At 43.8% G+C, this 26,174-nt stretch overlaps 1 protein-coding gene across 1 annotated transcript in view; it reads left to right on the top strand.

Annotated features, from left to right (window-relative positions):
• Positions 1–26,174, top strand: part of cacng5a (calcium channel, voltage-dependent, gamma subunit 5a) — a 63,241-nt gene that overhangs the window by 14,818 nt on the left and 22,249 nt on the right. The window contains 3 exon segments of the mRNA NM_001326562.1: positions 18,850–19,085; positions 23,909–23,950; positions 24,685–24,771. Coding sequence (NP_001313491.1) covers positions 18,890–19,085; positions 23,909–23,950; positions 24,685–24,771 — 325 coding nt within the window. The 5' untranslated portion in view covers positions 18,850–18,889.

A 26,174-nucleotide genomic window follows, 5' to 3' on the forward strand; every position in this document is an offset into this window, starting at 1 on the left:
CCGCGAGGGGCTGGCCCGCGCTAACCAGGCAGGCAGAGCCCTCGCTAATGGAGTCATTGCTACAATCGCTGACGTACCAGCGGTGGGGCAGCGCGGAGTGGGTGTGCTGATCTGGGAAGCACGAGGGTCCCGCGGAAGAGCTGGAGGAGAGCGATTCGCTCTGGCTCCGCACCCTGACTCCGGAGAGGGGGCTGGAGGGCTGAGGGAAAGGGGGACCGTCCCCCCAGCGCTCGTGAGCCACTGGCGAAGCACGTAGAGTCTGCGAGCCGGAAGGCAGCGCGTCCCGGACTGGCAGAACTCGTGCAGTCACATCCGGGGAAGGGAAAAAGTGCTCTTTTACTGATGTTTTGGTGGCACTGAAAAGTACCGTTGTTATCGGGGCCCCACCCTCCAGCGGGGAAAGAGCAAGTTTCCTCTTCTCCGGATGGCCTGTCTCAGGGACGCTTCGCGGTCCGTTTACCGGACTTAACGGCGCCCTGGGCAGGAGGGGCTGCCTGCTTTCGAGGTGTACGGAGGGGGCGAGCGGGTCCGGATCTTCGTCGGACAGTGAAAGCCCACCCTCCGATGCCGCGGAGGACATCTGATCTCCGGTGTCAGCGAGTGTGAGAGCTACCATCTGGTTAGACGGATCACTCCCACTACCCGAAGCTTGGATGGAGCGCCGTGAGGAGCGAGAGGTCCGCGAGCCCGTGGGCGGCGGATTATCTCCCGCTGAAACCCTCAGATCTGCCCGAGCGCCCGCTGCTTTTTTAGAACAGGAGGCAACTGGGGTGGCTCGCTCTCTTGCGAAAGTTAGCCGCGATCTTAGCTGTGCAACGGTCATGGCATCGCAATGACGACATGAACCGCCCGCGAGCACCGCATTAACATGCTGGACCCCCAAACATGCAATGCAGTGATCGTGTCCATCATCCGGAGCCAGGAAACCCCCGAATCCAGAAACGCACAGTCGGAGCGCCATCCTGAAAAGGACGTGCTGCACAACTGTGTTGCTCTTTTAGGAAAGTTTGCAACAATATGCACCGCTCTGGAGGACCGGACCCAAAGAACCGCAGGCAAGGGAGAAACCCAGCTCGACCGTCTGCCACCGCGAAGACCCACTCTGGACCGGGAGACACACTCGTTCGCTCTGAAGTGCTGAACAGCAAGAGGAACCCTCATCGACTCACTCAGAAAGGATCTGAAGCGAAAAGGATGGCGTTTGCTAGCTTCAGGTGTGCTTATATGCTGAGATAATTGCAGATGCCGCACACCTGCGCAAGCTTACGCTGCCAATTAATTTCATTCATTGGCCCGTTCAATACTCTCCAGACAAGCGGCTTCTGATCCGAATCCTCCCATCGTGGATTTCATCCACTTATGGCACTGAAGTTCCCCAACCGAAGGGGAACTCAATATGTCCATGCGTCTATTTACACATGAATAGCATGATTTTTTTATGGAGAGAGAAGAGTGTTTCTACAGGACCACACAAGCCCACACACCTGTGTGAAGCAGACTTTATAAATGCATAGTGTATTGTTTTTATTCTTTTTCTTAAGAAAGTGTTTGGTGCAAATGTCCAATTGTCAGTTAAAGTGTCAGAGAGATGAAAGAATGTGTTTTCTACAGGTGCTTTGTCACTCATCTGTGTGAGGCACACACAGTTTAGGGTTGTCGCCTAGTAAGTAGGGGGAGTAAAGGTTCACATGGATTCAGGTTTAGTTTACATGGGTCCTGGGGTTTATTCTTCATAGCTCGCTTAAATGATTTAAGATGATTTGGCAGACCCTGGATGTTTTATTCTTGATATCTGATCTCTGGCTAATTTGGTCCTTCAAACAAGTTCGCAAATCAGATTAGAATGTCTGGATGAACTGATCTAAGATCGCTGCATGTGTTGTGAAGGACTGATCTATCGATCCTCAAAATCATGATCAGCAAGGCAACGATTGGCTGACGGCACAGCAGCGTAATGACATCATCTGATTAATATTCAATTATCCATGTGAGCTAAATTACATCAAATTAGTAGCAAACTGTTTGTTTAATATGATACACAATAAGTTTACACCTTGTTGTGTGCTGCATGCTTTACACTTTCATGTGTCAAGAGCAATTTATTAAGTTTTACAGTTGGAGCGTTTTTTTTTTATATTATTATAGTAGTATTATTGTAGCTGGTTTTTAATCGGTGTAAAGAATAACAGGATGTTTACAAAAGCATTTTGATATGGTAAAGATGTCTGCAACTTTTATGAAGCATCAAATCACTGTCATATTAACTGTCAAAACATGTTTATGACTGCATAAATGTATTATTGCTTTTTTAAAAAAGTCACATATTGTGTATGTCTATTATCATACACAAATTGTAATAAAGTGATCTAAAAAGTTCATGTCAATAAGTTTTCTCTTTGCACCACCAGGTGGCAGTCTTTGTACTTTCATTTCAGGGGTGCAGACTGCATAATTTATATATATATATATATATATATATATATATATATATATATATATATATATATATATATATATATATATATATATATATATATATATATATATATAAAAATAAATATATTATATATATATCTTTACTTGAACTGAGCCGATCTAATCCTGTTTATATCAATTGAACCTGCTCCCGACCAGGTTTGAGCTACTAGAACTGTTGCTATGACAACAACTCTCGGATCAGTTTTGAAAAACGAATCGATCCTGAATTGTGTCAAATCGTCAAGAACCAAATACAGCCAACTGTGTAATCCACGTACGAAGAACGGATCCCAAGTGATTTTATGAGATGAGTTTTTTGTTGTCGTTTGACACTAGTGAATCAGCAGTCCATCAGCATGCAACATTGAAGAAAAATATTTTGAACTTATAGCCTCTTTGTGAAGCTATCACAAGGCAGCGCTCACTTTCCAACAAGAGGGAATGTAGACCTTCAGGAGTAGGTGGAGGTAAGAGGGTGCAGTCCTAGTGGTTGTTCTGTAAGCAAGCATCAATGATTTGAATTTGATACAAGTCTCAACCGGCAACCAAATCAGTGAGATAAAGAGAGGTGTTACATTTGCTCTCTCTTATTGAAGCCCTGACAAGCTACAGTATTCTGGATAATCTGTAGAGGTCTAAAGGTGCTAGACATGAGTCCAGCTATAACATCTAAGATTAAAATTAAACTATCAAGTACTGGTAATAATACATCAATAGTCTGTAAATGAGGTTTGGATAAGTGAGCACTGTTTGCATCACGAGTAAGTGAACAGGTCAATGATATATACTTCATATACTTTATTCCTGTTTATGTAAAGCACTTTGAATTGTCACTGTGTAGGAAATGTGCTATATAAATAAACTTACCTTGCCTTGCCTTACTTCTTCGGTAAACAATGCAGAAACTAGCTGGAAGCTGTTTCAACATCCTTGAACTGATCCTAAAATCTAGGACTCACAGAATTGAACCTCAAATAGGTGCAGAAGGTCCTTAATAACATAGAGCATGCACATAAGGATACTTTTGAGGTGAAGGTGTGTAACCTCTTAACATCTTCGCAGATGTCTGAATGACTCAGTTGTCATAATGTCAGACTGAATTTGATGCGCAAAACATTATCATGGAAGAAAACTCACCCTGCGTTTGACGTAATCCATCTATAACACTTTCACTTTCCCGTGTTTTGAAATGTTACTTTGTGGCAAATATACACAATCTGTAGTGATCATTTTTCTCACATCATACCTCAATAATAAAACCAGGACAACTACATTTTTGAGATTTTAGCCTAGATTTGTAGGAATCTTTTGTATGATTTCCCTATTTTGTCCCAGATAACCTAGTTGTGGCTGAAATTGCATGGTATGAGCAGGGCTTTAGCCAAAACACTCTGGCATATAGACTGGGTGGGACTGTGTTGTCTTTCCAAATAAAGACTCTTTGTTTGTTATTGGCTTTCTGCTTCCTTGGAGGCTCATTATGAACCCAAATTTGTGTCTGTTGATGCCAGAGGCCGAACCTCAAATGGTACAGCTTAGAAAATTTTGGATGTTCTGCTTGATTTTACTAGAGAAAGGAAACTGGGAACTAATGTAGTTGTTCTGTTTGAGTTGTCTCCCTGGAAGCAGTGTGAAGGTATATCCATTTATTTTATGGTTAGAATTTCAATGGAGAATGTCCTGCTTACGTACATAACCCATGTTCCCTGATACAGAACGGAGAAGTGTGTTTAGTAACAGACAATGGGAGATTTTTAGATCAGTCATTCTAAAGAGTAAGAAAACGGGTCTTCCCCTTCATTGGAACTACAGCGTGTGTCTGGTAAAGGACAATGGGAGAATGTATGGAAAAAGCCAAAGCAGCTAAGCCCGTCATAATAAGCTCCTAATGTGAAGTTTGCCAAGCATAGCGTGAGCACACCAGCATCACCGAAAGCAAAACCTTCTAACGTCCCCTAGGCCCTTTAATTATCACTACATGGGAAATTTTAGAAATTTAGATTGGGGGTTGTTAATGTGCTTTTACCCAACTAATATAGACTAAGGAATTTAGAAATACGACAGTAAGTTGGGAAAGTGTGCCAGGAGGAGGACACTGCAGAGGCCACCTGCTACTCAAGAGGGGATACTTGATGGTAAAAGGAACATTTGGACTAACTCTATGGAGGAGGAGTGCTACATAAGATAAGCTGGTTAGCGGGTAGGGAAGACACGGGTATGCCTGGTCAGGGGGAACACACCATGGCTGAAATAACCATATGGGATTACCATCGGGGGCCGCGCATAGTTGGCACTGAACCTTAGCATGGGGGTAGACCAGGTGGGCATACCATACATTAAACTAAGCCAAGCACCCAGCTCCAACACTGAGTTGGTTGCTGGGGGCCTCTGAGGAATTCTCTAAGGTTTGTCAAAGGGAGCACTTACTAACAGAGTAGAAAAGGCGCACATATCTCCGGGTTAGGAAACATGGCGCAACAAGCACTTTTGCCACTAAGCTTAATTTCCTCCAAACGAAAACTGGCTCCACTTGAAGATTATAAAATCTTGCGAATGTGTTAGGTTTTGCCTAGATCACAGCTCTACAGAAATCTGTGAGAGAGCCGTTGCATGTAACGTCCAAGAGAAGCGACACTTCTAATAAAGTAGTCCAACCTCTGCTTTTATACAGCACTCCTTTTCTGCTGACCACCATAACAGATAAAGAGCTGTTTACAAGATCTTAATTTTTGCATTCGTTCCAAGTAAAGGTGCAAATCGTGAATGGGACAAAGCAGTGAATGGGTTGGGTCTGCCACCTCCGTGGGCAGTGCTTGCAGTTTTACCACCTGATCTTTAAATGGGGTGCTGGGAACCTTGGGAGAGTAGGCCAGCTCAAATTCCAGGAGCTATTCACTTACCAAAAATGCCTCCAAATCCCCAACTCTCTTAAATTATGCCAACGCAATCTTCATAGACAAAATTTTCAAAGATATCAAATTGAATTGCTCAAATAAAGAGGGCATGAGAGGGTGGCGGCATGGATTCAATTGTCGCGCCTCTGAGGAATCGGATGATTAGATTATGCTTCCTGAGCGTGAAGGTTCCAGAGATCAGGGTGCAGGTGCCAGAAGGTGCCCTGTCCCTGGGAGAAGAGATCCTCTCTCAGTGGAATGCGCCAGGGAGGGGCCGTCACAAGAAGTATGAGTTTGGAAACCCAGGTCCGGTTGGGCCAGAAAGGCACAACAAACAAAACAAGTTTCTCGTCCTCCCTGACTTTGCACAGAATCTTTGCAATTAGGCTCGCTGGGGAAAAATGCATATTTGCGCATACCCAGTGGCCAGCTCTGAGCCAGCGCATCCGTGCCAAAGGGGGCCTTGGTCAGGTAGTAAATCAACTGGCAATGGGTGTTTACGGGACAAAACAAACAGGCTTCCCTGAAACGCTCTCAGCTGGACTGTGAGTCTCCATTCCCCTCAGGGTGCTAGCTGCCATGACAGCACATTGGCTGCACGGTTTAGCTCGGCCGGAATGTGAATGGTACGCAGCGATTTCAACTGTGTGTGACTCCAGAGGAGCAGAAAGCGAGCAAGCTGAGACATGCAACGGGAGCATATACCCCCCATACGGTTGATAAATGCAACTACTGTCATGCTGTCTGTCCTGACCAGCATGTGTTTCTGTTGTAAAACTGGTGGTTAACTGGGGTCTGGTCCACAAACCCGGCGCTGCATGCTTGTTGCACACAGCCCCGCAACACGTGTTGGAGGCATCTGTCGATACAACATGAATGGATACTTGTTCGAAGCACACACTGGTCCGTAGGAAAGCAAGATCTGTCCAAGGGCTGAAGGTGAGGTGGCACAGTGGAATGATGTGCACCCGGTCTGTACTTACGCACCATGCCCATCTGGGGACATGATCGCATAATCAATTGATCCTGGGACAAAGCCAGTATGAGCCAGTCATTGAGATAATTGAGTATGTGCATGCTAGCGAGCTGTAAAGATGCTATGGCAACCTCCTCTAGCTTTGTGAAAACCCGTGGAGACAGGGAGAGCCCGAAGGGGAGGGCTTTGTACTGCCATGCTTGACCCTTGAATGCAAATGGGAGAAAAGGACGGTGGCGTGAAAGAATGTAGACATGTCCTTCAGGTCTATAGCTGCAAACCAATCTCAAGGAATGTACACATTGGAGTATGCATTTCTGTGTGACTATTCTAAATGGCATTTTGTGTAAATAAAAGTTCAGTTTGCGCAGATCAGGGATTGGTCTTAACCCCCCGCTCTTTTTGGGCACGATGAAGTACAGGCTGTAAAACCCGCCTTTTATCTGGGCTTGAGGGACCGGCTTGATTACATCCTTTGCCAGCCGGACAGCAATCTCCTCTCACAACACAGGGAACGACATGGGGCAGACACAGGGCTGACCCTCTTGAAATGTACACCTGTGAACTTGGGAGGGTGAGAAGCAAATTGTATTACGTAGCAGAGTCTGGCCATCCGCATGAGCCACCGCGACGGGCTGGGCAGTGCTAACCAGGCTGGCAGAGCTTACTCTAATCCCAAACATGCAAGTGGAAAGACAGCTCGGGACGGGAGTGCTCACCCCAAGAAACAGAAGAGCTGAAAATAAGAGATTGTCTTTTACCTTCCTCCCTGGATACCATGATGAGGCTGGAGTAAGAGAAAGGAGGCCAGCCTCTTGCACTCTGGAAGCATGTGGCAATATGGGCCGCGAGCCAAAAGGCAGAGCTTCCCAGACTGGCAAGGCTTGGGTTTGCACACCCAGGGAGAGAGGAAACTGCCCTTTGAAGAATTTGGGTATTGCCAGCCTGGAGGCTAGCAGTGAAATTATTGTCAATGGCGTTGACGTTGAAATCGGTTCTCAGCATAATCAGTTGCCATGCTGAGCTCTACCCTCTTGCAGCTCAGCCAACCTCTCGGCTTGGAAGCATTGATAGGTGGACATACTGTAGCATGCAGAGCAGATGCAGATGCAGCCTGGCCTGCAGCAGTGTAGGTTCTGGCCGTAAGAGTCTCAGATAGTCTGCATGCTTTGGGTTTGGGTTAACCACTCTAGGTGGAGGTGCCATGCGGACAAAGATTGACCACAATAGGCAAATTTATCCCATTCTGGATTGTGTGTGTGTGTGTGTGTGTGTGTGCGTGTGTGTGTGTGTGTGTGTGTGTGTGTGTGTGTGTGTGTATGTTGTTTCTCTACTTTAATGCTGTGATTGGCTGTTGGCAGGAGAGAGTAGACGCAAAGTGTGGCTCACCATTCTTGCCCTGAGAAGTTCATTTGCATCCTTTAAAACTTAAAATTTTACATTCCAAACTAACATTATACAATATTTAGCACTGTAATGAATACATGTACAAAAAAGTGGAAAGATATTGAACTGTCATGTATGCATTTATTTGTATTATAACAGATGAAGTTGCTGCACTAGTTGGGAGTATTAAGAATACATATTTCCTTCGATAGGTATGAATGTATGTGAATTCTTTATGAAATTAAAATATACCCTTTTTATTTTATATGTATATAGTAGTGCTTGTTATAAACAATGTATTTGTGCACTTCATTATTTTGTAAAAATGAATTTTGCTTTTATAATCTTTAACTAAATGCCACAACCTTTCCTTCCACCTTGAAAAACAATATATTTTACTTCTGGTCACGTGGAATGCCTTTAGAGCAATGCTATTAGTCTTATTTTGGTTCTGCTACAATGAGAGGTAGTGGCTTGAACTAATATTATATGATTCCATCAGAAAAAAAATATCTCTTTGTTCTCATCATCATCAGGCATCTGAAACGATTCTGCACCAGAGGGTGCATGCCAGTGGTGATATTAGTAGACACTTATCATCTACATTTTAGTACAAACTGTTATTCAAATCTTTTCTCATTTTGTTTAGCAATACCAAAAGGTGCAACGATCCAGTCAGTCACAAAGGACAAATTCATGCAGCACCCGACATTTTTCCAGTAACATCAAAATCAGATGTACAACACAATATGGGAAGAAAGAACAAAATTAACTTCAATTTCATGCTGACTTTAACTATCACCACTTAATGGTAATTAAGGCAGGCTCTCTTATCTCCCTCTAGAAAAATAATCTTTTAGTTTATGGCTGTCCCAATGAGCCAATTATCCAAAGCAAGTGTGTCAAATAAGATACTCAATGTGCAGAGCTGTGGGTCCTTAGAAACTGAAAGATTGAAAGCCATTGCTCTAAATGGTAATGTATCTGTAATGTTGTAAGTGTGAAAGGGGCTTATTTAAATTATAATGCCAACTGCACTTAAGCAATGACTTTGCCAATGTCAACTTGCTCTATTATTTTAAGACTAACTCATCTGTCAGATTTCACATTGCATTCTTTTCCCAAGTTGGGAAAAGTCAATTCCGGGGGAGACAGAGATGATTTGCGGGAGGTCGTGGGCAAATGGGTGCTTGAAGAGCGGTAGGGTTGAGTTGTGCCTGATGTACAGTACCTGAAGAGCTGGGAGGGATGTGTGTGTTTGGTCACGTGATGTGCATTTTCAGGGTTGTTAAAAAATGCTATGTAAAACACAGTGTGGATGTGGATAATTTTCGTTCTAAAATGCCATTTTAACACTAAGACGTATTGGTGCAAACAGGGCCTGAGTGTGTATTTTTTGCAAGCAGGTATGCGACGAGGGCGGGGCGAAGGATCGGTGATGCTGGCTCAGCATTGTGTTGTCTATTGGCCATCGGCGATGGACGATGGCATCATCTATCGGCCCAACCCTAGTACTCATTTGTACTCCATTTAGAGCATAAGCCTCAAACTTCATTCCTCGAGGGCACAGTTTTGCTTTCACTCAAATTAAACACACCTGATTTAACTAATCAAGGTGTTCAAGACTAAAAAACTAATACGCAGCTGGAGCTAAACTGTCCAAAGCTGTGGCCCTCCAGAAATTGAGTTTAAGACCATTGATTTAGAGGACAAAACTTCTTCTGCCAAATTGCACATTTCATGTTTTTAAGTACTATGAATGCACCATCCAGTGCATTGCCTCCCCAATGTAATCAACCAAAAATATATAATGTTTATGAGTAACATATGCATAAAAAGTAGAAATAGTGAAGCCCATTTATTCGTTTTCTTTTCAGCTCACTACCTTTATTTATCTGAGGTCTCCACAGCCGAATGAACCGCCAACTTATCCAGCAAATGTTTTACACAGCAGATGCCTTTCCAGCCACAACCCAACACTGGGAAACACCCATAGTAAGCAATGTAGCTTACTCAATTCATCTGTACCGCATGTCTTTAGACTGTTGAGGAAACTGGAGCACCCGGAGGAAACCCAAGCAAACACTGGAAGAACATGTAAACACCATACAGAAAGGCCAGCTAACCCAGACAGGGCTCGAACCAGTGACCTTCTTGCTGTGGGGCAATCGTGCTACCCACTGCGCCACCGTGATGCCCTGGCGAAGCACATACATGTTGATATAATCGATCATCAAAAACACAGCCCTTTTATGCATATTTCATGTGACCGCATGTGTAAACATGGCATCCAACACATTCATTCATTCATTTTCTTTTCAGCTTAGTCCCTTTATTGATCCAGGGTCGCCACAGCGGAATGAACCACCAACTTTTCCAGCATGTTTTTTTCACAGCGGATGCCTTTCCAGTGGCAATCCATCTCTGGGAAACATCCACACACACATACGCACACACACACTCATTTACACTCATACACTACAGACAATGTAGCCCACCCAATTCACCTATAGCGCATGTGTTTGGACTGTGGGGGAAACCGGAGTACCCGGAGGAAACCCACGCAAACGCAGGGAGAACATGCAAACTCCACACAGAAACGGCAACTGACCCAGACAAGGTACAAACCAGTGACCTTCTTGCTGTGAAACAACTGCACTACCTACTTCGCCACTGCGTCACCACATCAAACACATGCACAAAAGAAAAAAATTATATTCAGAATATCTGTACTAATTTCAAATAAAGCTGTAGACATCTTTTAATCCATTTACACAAAGACATAAAGTTGATATGAACACTTATACTTATACATTATACTTCTTAATTGCAAATGTATAATTGCACTTCATTATTTCATGATAATCTTATCACGTCATAAGATCACATCAACTGTAATGTTCCTTCTAGTGTTGTCACAGTACCAAAACAAAACAAAAAAGCAGAGCAAACCCACAACAAAATAGAATATATTAATAAATTAACCAAATATATTAATTAACAAAGGGTTTAAAGGGTTATAAGGGCAACATGGTGGCTCAGTGGTTAGCACTGTTGTCTCACAACAAGAAGATCGCTGGGCCAGTTGGCATTTATGTGTGGAGTTTGCATTTTCTCCTTATGTTGGGGGGCTTTCTTCCAGGTGCTCTGGTTTCCCCCCACAGTTCAAATACATGCACTATAGGTGTATTAAGTAAACCAAACTAACTGTAGTGTATGAGTGAGAATTTGACAGTGTATGGGTGTTTTGCAGTACTGGTTTGCGATTGAAAGGGCAACTGCTGCTTAAAACATTTGCTGGTGGTTCAATCCGATGTAGAGACCTCTGATAAATCGGGGTCTGTGCCCAAGGAAAATTAACGAAAAAATTGTAAAGGGTTATAATTCTTTTTTTATACATTAAAAAAACATGTATAAAAAATCTGTCAACACATCAATCAAATTGTTTATAAGGACAGAGAGAAAGCCAATCAAGATGATTCATGGTGACTGGATGGATGTATTGCCTGGGGGACATCTCAGCATGAATGAAAAATCATCACCTATATGCTTAATATGACAAAAAAAACAATTATCTGGTATTCCCTGCAAATCAAGCAATAGAAAATTATTTTGCAATCCAACAGGGATCGTCCCTCATTTTCCTTTCTAAGTAAATCAGGAATCTTTCGTTGCAAACACAGCCCATTCATGCAAGTTTGTACTGTACAACATTAGAAACATAAGACCCTTCTGTCACACTGTTCAAAGAAGACGTGGGGACCCAAATGCAATCGACAGTTTATTAGACAACACAGAAGTGAAAAAAACAGAACAATGAGAAGCTGGCTGGCTGAAAGTTTGAGGATCACAAGAGGTGGATGAAAGGAGCAGATAATTCTTCGTCAACAGAGCAAATCAAATGTTCATTGGAGAGAACTTCACTCCTCGTCAACAGAGCGAATCAAATGTTCATCGGAGAGAACCTCAATTGCCGTCAACAGAGCGAATCAAAGTTCATCGGAGATAACTTCAACCAGCGCACAACAACATACAAAGACAAGTGAGGACAACGAACTGAGACGGAACGCTGAACATTTATAGACACAGTAATGCACTACACCTGGAGCGCTGATAATCAGCTGAGCGGTGCTAGGCGACCGGTGACCATGATCATGTGACCGCCCAGCTGATGACATTAAAACAACGGCACCTTTGGACAAAGGCGTGAACAGAGGGGACCGCAACTTCGGATTCCAGACTGGGAAAAACTGGTGGCTGGTAACCAAGACTACACTGAAACGGAGAGAGGCCCGTAGCCGACACTGGTAACGAATTATGTGCGTACTCCACCCACGAAAGTTGCTGACTCCAAGAGGAGGGCTTCTGCGAGACCAAACATCGCAATGTGCGCTCAAGATCCTGATTGTCTCTCTCGGTCTGACCGTTACTCTGGGGATGAAAACCAGAACAAATACTAACAGTAGCTCCCAATAAACGACAGAATTCTCTCCAAAATTTAGAGACAAACTGAGGCCCTCTGTCAGAAACCACGTCTGTCGGGAGGCCATGAATGCAAAAGACGTGATCAATGACAGCAACCGCTGTCTCTCTGGCTGACGGTAATTTGGGCAGAGGGACAAAATGAGCAGCCTTCGAGAACCTGTCCACCATGGTTAAAACCACCGTGTTGCCGTTAGAAGATGGAAGACCCGTGACAAAATCTAGCGAGATGTGTGACCAGGGTCTCGAAGGCACTGACAGCGGTTGAAGGAGTCCAGCAGGTGGGCGATTGGAAGACTTAGAAGCGGCACAGACAGAGCAAGCCAAAAGCGGTTGAAGGAGTCCAGCAGGTGGGCGATTGGAAGACTTAGAAGCGGCACAGACAGAGCAAGCCAAAACAAAATTGCGCACATCACGAGCCATTACTGGCCACCAGAATCTTTGTTTAATAAGGAATAATGTGCGACTCACCCCCGGATGACAGGCTACTTTGGAGGAATGACCCCACCGGATAACGTCGGACCGTAGATCCTTTGGCACAAATAATCGACTCGGCGGGCATCCGATCGGGGGCGTAACACCATCCAGGGCTGTGCGGACCCGCGACTCGATCTCCCAAGAAATATTCGCCACAAAAACCCTCTGTGGAAGCACCGGATCTGGAGATGACGTACGATCCGAGCGATCAAAAAGACAGGATAACGCATCAGGCTTGATGTTCTTAGAACCTGGTCTGTACAAGATTGAAAAATTTAATCGTCTGAAAAATAATGCCCACCGAGCCTGCCTAGAGTTTAGTCTTTTGGCAGATTTGATGTATTCAAGATTTTTATGATCGGTCCAAACAATAAAAGGCACCCCAGAACCTTCTAACCAATGTCGCCACTCCTCCAACGCAAGCTTGACGGCCAGCAACTCTCAATTACCAGTGTCGTAATTTCTTTCTGCAGCAGATAAACGATGTGAAAAATACGCGCAGGGATGGATCTTGCCATCCAAGGCTGAGCGCTGGGACAAGATGGCTCCGACCCCGACCTCGGACGCATCGACCTCCACTACAAACTGCCGAGAAGGATCAGGGGCTATGAGAATCGGGGCTGAAACAAAACAGCCCTTCAGTTTGGAAAATGCAGCTTCGGCTGCGTTAGACCACCTGAACGGTGTTTTGGAGGAGGTCAAGTTAATCAGATGTGCAACGAGCTGGCTAAAATTGTGAATAAAACGCTGGTAAAAATTGGCAAAGCCTAGAAACCTCTGCAGGGCCTTACAGGAATCTGGGGTTGGCCAATTTACCACAGCCTGAATCTTCTCTGGATCCATGCGCATCCCCTCGACCAACACGATATGCCCCAAAAACTGAACCGACTGTGCATGAAAAACGAATTTCTCCGCCTTGACATAAAGCCCATTCTCTAACAGCCTCTGCAACACTTGCCTGACGTGCTGAACGTATTCCTGGAGAGAGTGAATCAGAATGTCATCCAGGTAGACATAGATAAACTGATCTATCATATCTCTCAACACGTCATTGACGAGTGCCTGGAAAACAGCCGAAGTGTTAGAAAGGCCGAAGGGCAGAACGCAGTACTCAAAATGCCCTCTAGGTGTGTTAAACGCTGTTTTCCACTCATCCCCGGGTCTTATGCGAACCAAATGATAAGCATTGCAGAGATCTAATTTTGTAAAAAAGTTCGCCCCCTGCAGGCGCTCGAAGGCTGAAGACATTAGCGGCAAAGGATACGTATTCTTAACCGTGATGCTGTTCAGCCCTCGATAGTCAATGCACGGACAAAGAGAACCATCCTTCTTTTTCACAAAAAAAATCCCGCCCCCGCCAGTGAAGAAGACGGGCGGATGATCTTGCCTGCTAGAGAATCAGAAATATATTTCTCCATAGGCTCCCTCTCTGGAACAGATAGCGAATATAACTTGCCCTTAGGCGGAGACGTACCTGGCAATAAGTCTATAGCACAGTCATAGGGATGGTGAGGAGGTAGAGAAGCAGCCCGGGACTTACTGAACACTCTCTTCAGGTCATGGTACTCACGGGGCAAGTTTGACAGATCTATCCGCTCCTCCTGAAACACAGAACAAGGAACAGTAGAACAAGCAGACAATAAACAAGATTCATGACAGCTCTCACTCCACAAAAAACTGCATTATGACTCCAATTAATGTGAGGTTTATGTAACACCAACCACAGATGTCACAGAATGACAGAAGTATCAATAGTGTCTTTGAGGAAAAAATGTAATGAGTTCTGTGTGATTTCCAGAAGTAATAAGTCTTATGGGAGCAGTAATGTGTGTGATGGTCGGAAGGGACAATCCACTAAGAGCGTCCACCGCGATAGGTGAGGAAAGGGGAGAAACAGAGATTTTCAGACTGATCACTAATTTAGAATCAACAAAATTCCCCTCAGCTCCGGAATCGATGAGCGCGTGGCATGTGTGAGAAATGGAATTAAGGCACAGTTTGATAGGTAAAGATGTCATATTAGGAGAGTTCTTTTTAGACATAATTTCCCCCACCAATAAATTCTTACCCGTAGATGGCTTATTATTTTTGGCCAGACAAACAGCCACAAAATGCCCCCCAACTCCACAATACATACACAACCCCCCAGAGCGTCGACGACGTCTCTCCTCCGTAGAAAGACGAAACCTTCCTATCTGCATGGGTTCGGGCTCCGGCTCAGGGGGCATTGCCTCTTGAAAACAGGTCTGCGAAGCCAGACGCTGAAGACGGGGCTCCTATGAAATCCTCTGCGTTGAAGACGATTGTCCACTCTTACCGCCAGATTGATGAGACCTTCAAGCGTTTTAGGCAACTCCAACGCGTAGATCTCATCCTTAATGTGCTCCGCTAATCCATGAAAAAACATGTCCCACTGTGCCTCGCTGTTCCAGCCACACTCCGCTGCCAGCGTACGAAACTCGATGGAATAGTCCACGACACTCTGATCTCCCTGACGGAGCTCTGCTGGCTTTCTGGACGCCTCTCTGCCTGAAGCCGCTTGATCAAAAACCACTTTGAGTTCGTCCGAAAATGCTTTGAAGGTGTTACAACAAGGATTCTTGTTCTCCCATACCGTAGTTCCCCATAATGCCACTTTACCTGTGAGCAGATTAATCAAAAATGCCACCTTGCTCTGCTCGCTAGGAAAAGATGAAGGCTGGAGAGCAATATACAGTGAGCATTTAGCTAGGAAGGCTCGGCATAAATGGGGTTCGCCGGCGTAACTCTGCAGGAGGTAGTCGTGGTTCGCTGGAGCGGCTTTCGTTGACAACTGTACTGGCTGGTGGATCAACGGGAGGAGGCAGCAGAGTGGATCCGGCGGCGAGACCCGAGCTAAGACGCTGGACTTGGGTGGTGAGTTCGGAGACTTGGTTTACCAGAGCTTGAATGGCTTGGCTGGAAACTTTCATTTGTTGATCCTGATGGTCTAAGCGAGCGGCGCTGCGGGACAGAATCTACTGAATCTCCGATGTGCTTGCTGGGTCCATAATGGTCAGTTCGTTCTGTCACACTGTTCAAAGAAGATGTGGGGACTCAAATGCAAGCGACAGTTTATTAGACAACACAGAAGTGAAAAACACAGAACAATGAGAAGCTGGCTGGCTGGAAGTCTGAGGATCACAAGAGGTGGATGAAAGGAGCAAATAATTCTCCGTCAACAGAGCAAATCAAATGTTCATTGGAGAGAACTTCACTCCCTGTCAACAGAGCGAATCAAATGTTCATCGGAGAGAACCTCACTCGCCGTCAACAGAGCGAATCAAAGTTCATTGGAGATAACTTCAACCAGTGCACAACACCAGCGAACTCAACGGGGAGAGCCTGACAGAGATACAAAGACAAGTGAGGACAACAAACTGACAAGGTGAGACAGGAACGCTGAACATTTATAGACACAGTAATGCGCTACACCTGGAGCGCTGATAATCAGCTGAGCGGTGCTAGGCGACCATGATCATGTGACCGCCCAGCTGATGACATGAAAACAACAACACTGACAGCCACGCGACTCTCACACAAACACAGAAAGAAGCGCACACACACTAGTCACACACGCACCGCAAACACAGATAAACAATCGCACCACGCAGACACTTCATAGAAGAGCAGATAGATCCACAACCATGACACCTTCCTGACAGAACATGCTGCACAACTTTTTGCCCAAGCTCTTGTAATTTACAGGCTGGACCAGAAGACCGTTAAACCACTACATTCATTCATTAATTTTCTTGTCGGCTTAGTCCCTTTATTAATCCTGGGTCGCCACAGCGGAATGAACTGCCAAACTTATCCAGCAAGTTTTTACGCTGCGGATGCCCTTCCAGCCACAACCCATCTCTGGGGAACATCCACACACTTTCACACACAAACACTCATACACTACAGACAATTTAGCCCACCCAATTCACCTGTACAGCATGTCTTTGGACTGTGGGGGAAACCAGACCACCCGGAGGAAACCCACGCAAACACAGGGAGAACATGCAAACTCCACACAGAAACGCCAACTGAGCTGAGGCTCGAACCAGCGACCTTCTTGCTGTGAGGCGACAGCACTACCTACTGCGCCACTGCGTCGCCCTAAACCACTACAAGTGATTCAAAATTCTGGAGCTTAATTTCAAAGTTCTCAAGTTCAAAATCAGTGTACAAAAACATTTCATTCACAGTACTTATGAAATTCCCAATTCAATATAAACTGCTTATTCACTGATAACATTCAAACAGCAACTTAAAAGTCATCCCTTCCACAAACACTTGACTACACCCTAAAAAAAGAATCTCCCCCCTACTCTTGCTCTTACTCCACCTTGTACTTTTCTAAACAATATCAGAACTTTTGTTTAAGTTGCGTTTCACAGAATATTGCTGTAAAAGCACCTTATTTTATTGAAATGTATGTGTAATGTGAAGTGGACACTGACAACAGGGAGTTGAAGATCTAAACACAGAGTTTATTGAACAGAGATGGTCAGGCAAGCAACAGTCAACACAGGAGCAAACAGATGTACACAGGCAATCCAGAGTCATGGTTGATAGACAGGCACATGGTCAGTACAGGCAGGCAGCAGGCAACGTAAACAAACAAAACAAGCCGAGGGTCTAAAACACAAAAGGACAGCAGGAGTGTTTGCAATCAGACAGGATCTAGAGCAGGCAGGATCTTTTGCTGGCAGATTTGTAGATCTCCAGCGATCTGCATGGGCTAGATTGCTGGTGATCATAACAGTATGTAAAGCAAATTGTATTGAACTTTTTTTATATACCTTTTAAAATAAATATCAATTCAGTTAATATTAAATTATGATTAGTTTCAGATTTTTTTTTTATGGGTGGTTTGTCTGCTTACCTAGCATAAGTAACAAAACAGAAGGTATTTTCATTTGGCCACTATAAAATAACCTGCTTAAAATGAATCAAGTTATTACATGTAACTGATCTAAATATGTACAATTAATTATAATTTAATAATTAATATATCCTCTCATACACCTGGTTCAATGTGGCGCCAGACATGACACAAGTATTTTTGAAAGTTTTAGCCTGGCACAGGTATAATTTTCATGTATAACACCTCTTTGTTTAAATAGAAAATGCATTTGCACCCATTTCTGTGCCTATGGGCATGTAAGTTTTAAAAAGAGGTTGTTTAAGGCACATTGTTGGAGTGCTGCTATTTTGAATCAACTATGATAAACAACTAAAAGCTGGTCTAAAGTCAATGGTGCATGTTTTTTATTTGTTATTTAACGAGTGTGCTAGTGATATGCACATATTTGCCTTCAATACTGGCCGCCGTTCCCAAACCCCCTGTTTTTCAATACTGGTCACAACCAAAGACTGTAAAAAAATAAAAACAATACAACACCATTTCAAAAATCTGTCATGTAAATAGCAAATACGCCATGTTGCAACATAACTCTTCATAGGAATGGGAGATGAGACTCTGATTAGTTTAATGCACGTTATGCCCAAAACACACCCATAACTAATTAAGAGAACAAGGACAGCGCCTTTAGGCGATGCGTACAGATCACTTTTCCTGTCCTTTCAAAATTAACAAAAGTGGATTCGGACACGTCCCAGGTGAAGCTGTGCTGTGCGCTTTTGTCACAAGAAGGAGATTTAAGCAGATCCAATTGCAAGTAAAAGTTCATTAGCTGAATGCTTGTTACAATAATCAAGGGAGACAAGTTGACAGCAGCTATGGTATCAATTCTGGTCGCAAGATACCTATAAGTCGAGGAGACCAATGAAACATGATCTGAAAGACAGAAACAAAGATGACCAACTGAATGAGAATGAGAAACAGAGTCCTTAAATAGGTCTCGATAATAGATTGCAGGTGGCTCCACTGATTAGTCAGCTGACTGGAACGCGTGCTGTCAAGGAAAGGTAAACAAACGCAGTCATGCGACAGACATAACAACAAGAGGAGAACACTATAAATGAACCATGAAAGCTTTAGACCATGTGGCTTGGTTATTAAAAAAGAGTCCTTTAGTTACTTTTGACTGATAAAAAAGAAATGAAAATGGAAATGAACTATTCCTTTATTTCTTTGGATATTTAAGCTGATTTATTTTCTCTTCTCTTTCTTTCTCACTACAGCTTCTGTTTTCCTGCAGCTGACACCCTCTGCTGATGTGAAATGGGTTTGTGTGGCAGGAAAGTGCTGACGCTCCTCAGCAGTGTGTTTGCTGTGTGTAGTCTGGGGCTGCTGGGTATTGCCGTCAGTACCGACTACTGGCTTTACCTGGAAGAAGGGGTCATCCTCCCTCTCAACCAGAGCACCGAAATCCGCATGTCTCTACATTCAGGGTTATGGAGGGTCTGTTTTCTTTCAGGTGAGTGATGGTGGGTGCGAACATATGCATTTCCCCTGTGACACTGCCACATATTAGTGTTTGTGATGATAATATAACATTAGATAAAGTGAAACATAATAACAATAAAATGACACTACTAGTCTTTTTATACTCATGGGTTTATGGAATGTTAGTAAGAGATTTGAGATTTGTAAGGAAGTGGACATTTATTTTGAAATTTGCGTACGGATTAATGGATGCATTTTTGTTTATTGCTCTTTTGTATATTTTACTTTTGGAATACGTTCAATGTTTATTGTTGGTTGGAAAAAGTAAAAGCCTCAAGTTTCATAAGACATATTCAGTTCCACAGAATGTTTTGTTCTAGGAAGTACACTCATGATTCAGTTCAGCTTAGTACACAGGGGTTTAAAACCCTAATATGAAACAAAAAATCATTTTGATTAGTTACAGTATTAATTTTTAGGGATTTGTGTCTCTGAATCCTTTTGCTTTTACCAGAGTGAATTTCTTAAGAAAAAACACCCACACTTTGTAATATGGGATACTTACTGTAGTAATTGTTTGTTAATATATTTAGTTTAGATTTACTTATGCATTATTAAAATCAAATGCTGTGCTTGTTAACATTAGTCAATTGATTGATAACTAATTTATAAACTTTAATTAGAAAAAACTAGAATTAAAACTATGTGTTAAAATTAGAATTAGTATTAACAGACAGCTGCACGGTTGCTCAGTTGTTAGCGCTGTCACCTCACAGCAAGAAAGTTGCTGCTTTAGGTCCCAGCTGGGTCAATGTTTGTTTTTTACACAAACCTCAGCTTGTTTTAAATCTATGTATAAAAAAAAAAAAAAAAAGGAAAAATTCTCAAATTTTCTGAATTTTATGTGCTTAAGTAAAACACATTCATTCATTTTCTTGTCGGCTTAGTCCCTTTATTAATATTATATATATATATTATTAAAGTCAGAATTATTAGCTCCCTGCATTATTAGTTTATATATACACACACACATATATACATACACATATATATATATATATATATATATATATATATATATATATATATATATATATATATATATATATATATATATATATATATATATATATATATATATATATATATACACATATATACACATATATATACACACACACACATATACATATATATATATATACACATATACATATACATATATATATATATACACACACACACACACACACATACATACATACATACATACATACATATATATACATACGTTAAGCTACTAACATTTCTTCTCTGTTTAAAAAAATTTGAATTTGGCAGAAATATTACAAATATAAAAATATTAACAGTGAAGAAACACATAGAACATATACAGTAAAATGTCACGTTTTAGCGTGATCAAAACAAGAAACAAAAAGGTGCGGATCCAAGTGCAGATTATTTATTTACAGTGCAACCAACAAGGTGATAAGAATACAAAGTAACAAATAAACGACAAAACCAGAAACTAAATCAGAGACGAGGCTCAGTAAAAACAAACTCAAACAACTAAACCTAATTAGAACACAGACTAGACAAATGACACACGAACTAGACTAATGCAAAATACAAGAACAGGATCAGAATAACAAACTTGGAACCTTAGACTTACTCGATACTCGGACAAGGAAGACAAACGACGCGATAACAAACTGTGGAGAAATGGTAGTATAAATAGTCCAGATAATCAACAGTAACACAAAACAGATGTGATGACAGGTCAGTGTAGGTGTTCCGGTGTGTGTGCGGGGCATGTATGAGAATGTAGTTCTTCTGGGACGCTGTAGTGCTGACTGAGTCCTGATGCACTACAGCGCCCTCAGGTGGTCACTGATGGATGTGACATTACCCCTCCTCTAAAGAGCGGCTTCCAGACGCTCCCAGACTGGTTCCAAGAGGGGGGGCGGAGCGGAGCAGGAACAAAGGGAGGGATAGGAGGGCCAGATCAGGGTCAGTCTGTGGGTCAGGCACCCCGGCAGGAAGCCAGGGTGCAGCCGGGGAATCCGTCCCAAATAATGGAAAGGACCACCAGGGAGGGGCGGGAGGGATGACCCAAGGATGATCCTGCAGAAAACACAAGGCAGGGGACCCCAAGAGAGCCAGCTGAAGAGGCAACTGGACAGGAGCCGGCGGAACTGGAGGCAGCTGGGCTGGAGCCGGCGGGACTGGAGGCAGCTGGGCTGGAGCCGGCGGGACTGGAGGCAGCTGGGCTGGAGCCGGCGGGACTGGAGGCAGCTGGGCTGGAGGCAGCTGGGCTGGAGCCGGCGGGACTAGAGGCAGCTAAGCTGGAGCCGGCAGGACTGGAGGCAGCTGGGCTGGAGCCGGCAGAGCAAGGAGCCCGAGCGAGGTTGGCAGGTCAAGGAGCCGAGCTGGAACCGGCAGGGCATGGAGCCGGACTGGGGCCGGCAGGGCAAGACGTCTGGGGGGTGCCGGCAGGGCAAGACGTCTAGATGGCGTTGGTAATGCCAGGAGCCGGGCTGGGGCCGGCTGGGCGAGGAGCCGGGCTGGGGCAGGCAGGGCGAGGAGCTTGAGTGGCGCCGGTAAGGCCAGGAGCCGGACTGGAACTGGCATTGTACTGCGCTCTGGGGCTGGAGCCGACACTGGCGGGCGCTCTGGGGCTGGAGCCGACACTGGCGGGCGCTCTGGGGCTGGAGCCGACACTGGCGGGCGCTCTGGGGCTGGAGCCGACACTGGCGGGCGCTCTGGGGCTGGAGCCGACACTGGCGGGCGCTCTGGGGCTGGAGCCGACACTGGCGGGCGCTCTGGGGCTGGAGCCGACACTGGCGGGCGCTCTGGGGCTGGAGCCGACACTGGCGGGCGCTCTGGGGCTGGAGCCGACACTGGCGGGCGCTCTGGGGCTGGAGCCGACACTGGCGGGCGCTCTGGGGCTGGAGCCGACACTGGCGGGCGCTCTGGGGCTGGAGCCGACACTGGCGGGCGCTCTGGGGCTGGAGCCGACACTGGCGGGCGCTCTGGGGCTGGAGCCGACACTGGCGGGCGCTCTGGGGCTGGAGCCGACACTGGCGGGCGCTCTGGGGCTGGAGCCGACACTGGCGGGCGCTCTGGGGCTGGAGCCGACACTGGCGGGCGCTCTGGGGCTGGAGCCGACACTGGCGGGCGCTCTGGGGCTGGAGCCGACACTGGCGGGCGCTCTGGGGCTGGAGCCGACACTGGCGGGCGCTCTGGGGCTGGAGCCGACACTGGCGGGCGCTCTGGGGCTGGAGCCGACACTGGCGGGCGCTCTGGGGCTGGAGCCGACACTGGCGGGCGCTCTGGGGCTGGAGCCGACACTGGCGGGCGCTCTGGGGCTGGAGCCGACACTGGCGGGCGCTCAGGGGCTGGAGCCGACACTGGCGGGCGCTCAGGGGCTGGAGCCGACACTGGCGGGCGCTCAGGGGCTGGAGCTGTCCTCTTCCTGCGCCTCCCTCGTCTGGTGGTTTGAGACGTGAGAACAGTGTCATCTGGAGAAGGAGCTTGCTCTGGAACTGGAGCTGACACTGGCAGGCATTGTGGGCATAGAGCAGAGGCTGAAGTTTCACACAGCTCCAGAAGACTCTCCAGGGGCTCTGAGAAGTGTATTCTTCTGGCAACCCAACGCGGTTAAGTCCGTAACTCCAGTCCTGCCTCTCTCCTCTTTCCTTTAGTTAAATCAGCTGGCCCCGAAAATATCCCTCTCTGTTGCCATCTACTCAGGCCTCACTCCTGAGGGTTCTCCTCCTTCAAGGCAACAGAGAGGGGGGAGCCAGCGATTAGCAAAGCCTCCTCCACAAACCGATACAGGTTCCAGTCATCCTCGTATGGCGGCATGTGTGACCGGACTGGTTCCAAAAGTCCTCCCCGAAAAAACATCATTAGCAAGAGTTCACTGTGAAAGCTCTTCGCAGCTAATTGCAAAAACTCCTTTATATAATCGCTCAATAGAGCGATCACCTTGTTTAAGGTGCACTATAATATTATCCGCTGGATCCATTGTGTGATCGCGTCGTTCTGTCACGTTTTAGCGTGATCAAAACAAGAAACAAAAAAGGTGCGGATCCAAGTGCAGATTATTTATTTACAGTGCAACCAACAAGGTGATAAGAATACAAAGTAACAAATAAACTACAAAACCAGAAACTAAATCAGAGACGAGGCTCAGGAAAAACAAACTCAAACAACTAAACCTAATTAGAACACAGACTAGACAAATGACACAAAAACTAGACTAATGCAAAATACAAGAACAGGATCAGAATAACAAACTTGGAATCTTAGACTTACTCGATACTCGGACAAGGAAGACAAACGACGCGATAACAAACTGTGGTGAAATGGTAGTATAAATAGTCCAGATAATCAACAGTAACACAAAACAGATGTGATGACAGGTCAGTGTAGGTGTTCCGGTGTGTGCGCGGGGCATGTATGAGAATGGAGTTCTTCTGGGACGCTGTAGTGCTGACTGAGTCCTGATGCACTACAGTGCCCTCAGGTGGTCGTTGATGGATGTGACAGTAAACATTCTGCATTCAATTTGTTGTAAGTCATGCTTTGTAAACCTTACAGAAGATAAATGGTATTATACATATATATATTTTCACTATTGTTTACTGTGGTCAAAATCATAAGTCATATTTTTTGGCCAGTTATAACATCCTGTTTCAACACGGTACAGATTTCCCATGCAGATCTTTTACCTCTTTCCACTGCACCCTACTTTGACCTTACATCACAAATAGCATGCTGAACACGTCAGTAATGATACCATGGAGATATATAAAAACAAGTGATTTCAGTTTCTTTTTTTTTGTTTAGAGTCACCAGCTTCGGGGACAGTGTTACCAACTGGTAAATCAGGTATCGTCCTCTTTTCTCTTTTTATAATAGAAAGGCACACACTCAAAAATAAACTTTTAATAAAACAGCTTTGCAATTCCATGAATGCATTGTTATATTAAAATACAAAAGAAAACATTAATTATTTAATTCAGTTATTATTTTGTCCATTAATGCAGTCGTGGGAGCATAAAATAATTCTTTAAAAAATATTGACAAAATTGACCAAGCCCAAACTTTTAAACACTAGCGTATTGTTATTGCAAAAACAGTGAATATTCTTCTTGCCATTTTGAAGTTTGTTTTATTCATTAGATCATACAAACAAACAGTTTCTGTTCTTAATGGATTATATAACAGCATTTTGCACCGAGGCCACATCCATACAGGTCTAAATGGTTATTGAGTGACCTTGTTTCTAAAAATGTTACAAAGCAAAATCTTTGACCTACAAACCTTTAAACCATTCGATTCAGCAGACATGCTGACTGTAATTAAATAATTCTATTAATAGTCCTATTGATAGTATCAAATAAACTATGATTAACAGTATTAAATAGATAATACAAACACACCATTTCTGTCTTTGTATTATTTAATAACAACTTTTAATATTTTCATTAGTTGTTTTTACTGCGTATTCTATGTTCTCTTCTTTTGTTTAAAAAAATTTAGTAAAAATTGTAAAATGTCATGATGAGTGTGATAATATAATTTTTTTGCTGTCTTTCCTGAATTCTTTATTTCTTTTTTAGGAGATGAAAAGGGACGCTGCTTCACCATAGAATATGTGATGCCCATGAATGTTCAGATGACATCAGAGTCTACAGCCAGCGTTCTGAGTGAGTGACAGTTTCCATCTCTTTTTTTTGTAAATGTTTATATGCTTTTGCTACAATAATGTAATAATTATTTCTGCAGTACATGCATTGCACTATGAAATATAGTTTAAACATGCTTTAAGGTTTTAAGGTTTTAAGTTCTCTACTTAAATCTGATATATTGATCTGTTTGGTTTGCAATGTCAATTAACCTTAAAAACAGACACAACTACACAAGTGTTTAATGGGTAATATTGCTGAAATGATCATAGTTTGAATAGTTTTCTAATTAATTAAGTAACAATTTAAAAAAATTAAAGTACTCCAAAAATGTTGTCAATTAATTTAAATAGAAATAGTTTAATTATTAACTACTTAAACTTACTTTTCAGAATACTGTAACTTGTAGGTAGTTTGTTTAAACAGTTTAGGATTTAGGCTGACTCAGTTCATTCTGTCTCAGTATAATAAAAAATGTATAAACGCATAATATGCAATATAAAAATGTGACCATTAGTTGTTTGACTTGATTTACCTATGTGTGTCACCGTGTCAGAGGCCTCTAAACAACTGAAAATGTCAGAGTACCAGCAATCATTATCTTATTGCATACATACATTCATTCAATTGTTTACTCAGTCATACTCATTTCACATGCAAAATAATTTCTAAATCTTTTAAAAGCGGGGCACAAGAGCCAAAATAAAATGCAGAACATTCTAGTACACTAAATTAATGCTAAAAGAGAGCCGTTTTTAATTGATAAATTAATTCAGAGGGGCGACGCAGTGCTGCAGTAGGTAGTGCTGTCGCCTCACAGCAAGAAAGTCGCTGATTCGAGCCTCGGCTAGGTCAGTTGGCGTTTCTGTGTAGAGTTTGCATGTTCTCCTTGCATTATCGTGGGTTATCTCTGGGTGCTCCGGTTTCCCCCACAGTCCAAAGACATGCGGTACAGGTGAATTGGGTAGGTTAAATTGTCCGTAGTGTATGAGTGTGAATGATAGTTTATGGATGTTTCCCAGAGATGGGTTGCAGCTAAAAGGACATCCGCTGCGTAAAACATACTGGATATGTCAGCCGTTTATTCTGCTGTGGTGAGTCCGGATTAATAAAGAGACTAAAAGAAAACGAATGAATGAAATTAATTCAGAAATGTGAAACATTTTAGGTTAATAAAGTAAAACTAATTTAGAAAGCTATTTTTTCAATATAGATACAAAAAGGAAAATCTCTTTAATAGGAATGTCGACACTCCATCTGGGTTTTGCCATGTCCCAGTGTGACCAGTGTCTGGAGCATGCATAATAACAAACCCAATTCTAGTGGCAGACAGCAGTCCTGTGACGTAACAGAGTGGCTGTACAAATAAAAGTCTGTCTGCATTACATGTCATCAGCTTTTTTTTTTTTTTTTTGTCCTCAGGA

Source organism: Danio rerio, chromosome 6 (genome assembly GCF_049306965.1).
Source record: "Danio rerio strain Tuebingen ecotype United States chromosome 6, GRCz12tu, whole genome shotgun sequence".
NCBI lineage: Eukaryota > Metazoa > Chordata > Actinopteri > Cypriniformes > Danionidae > Danio > Danio rerio.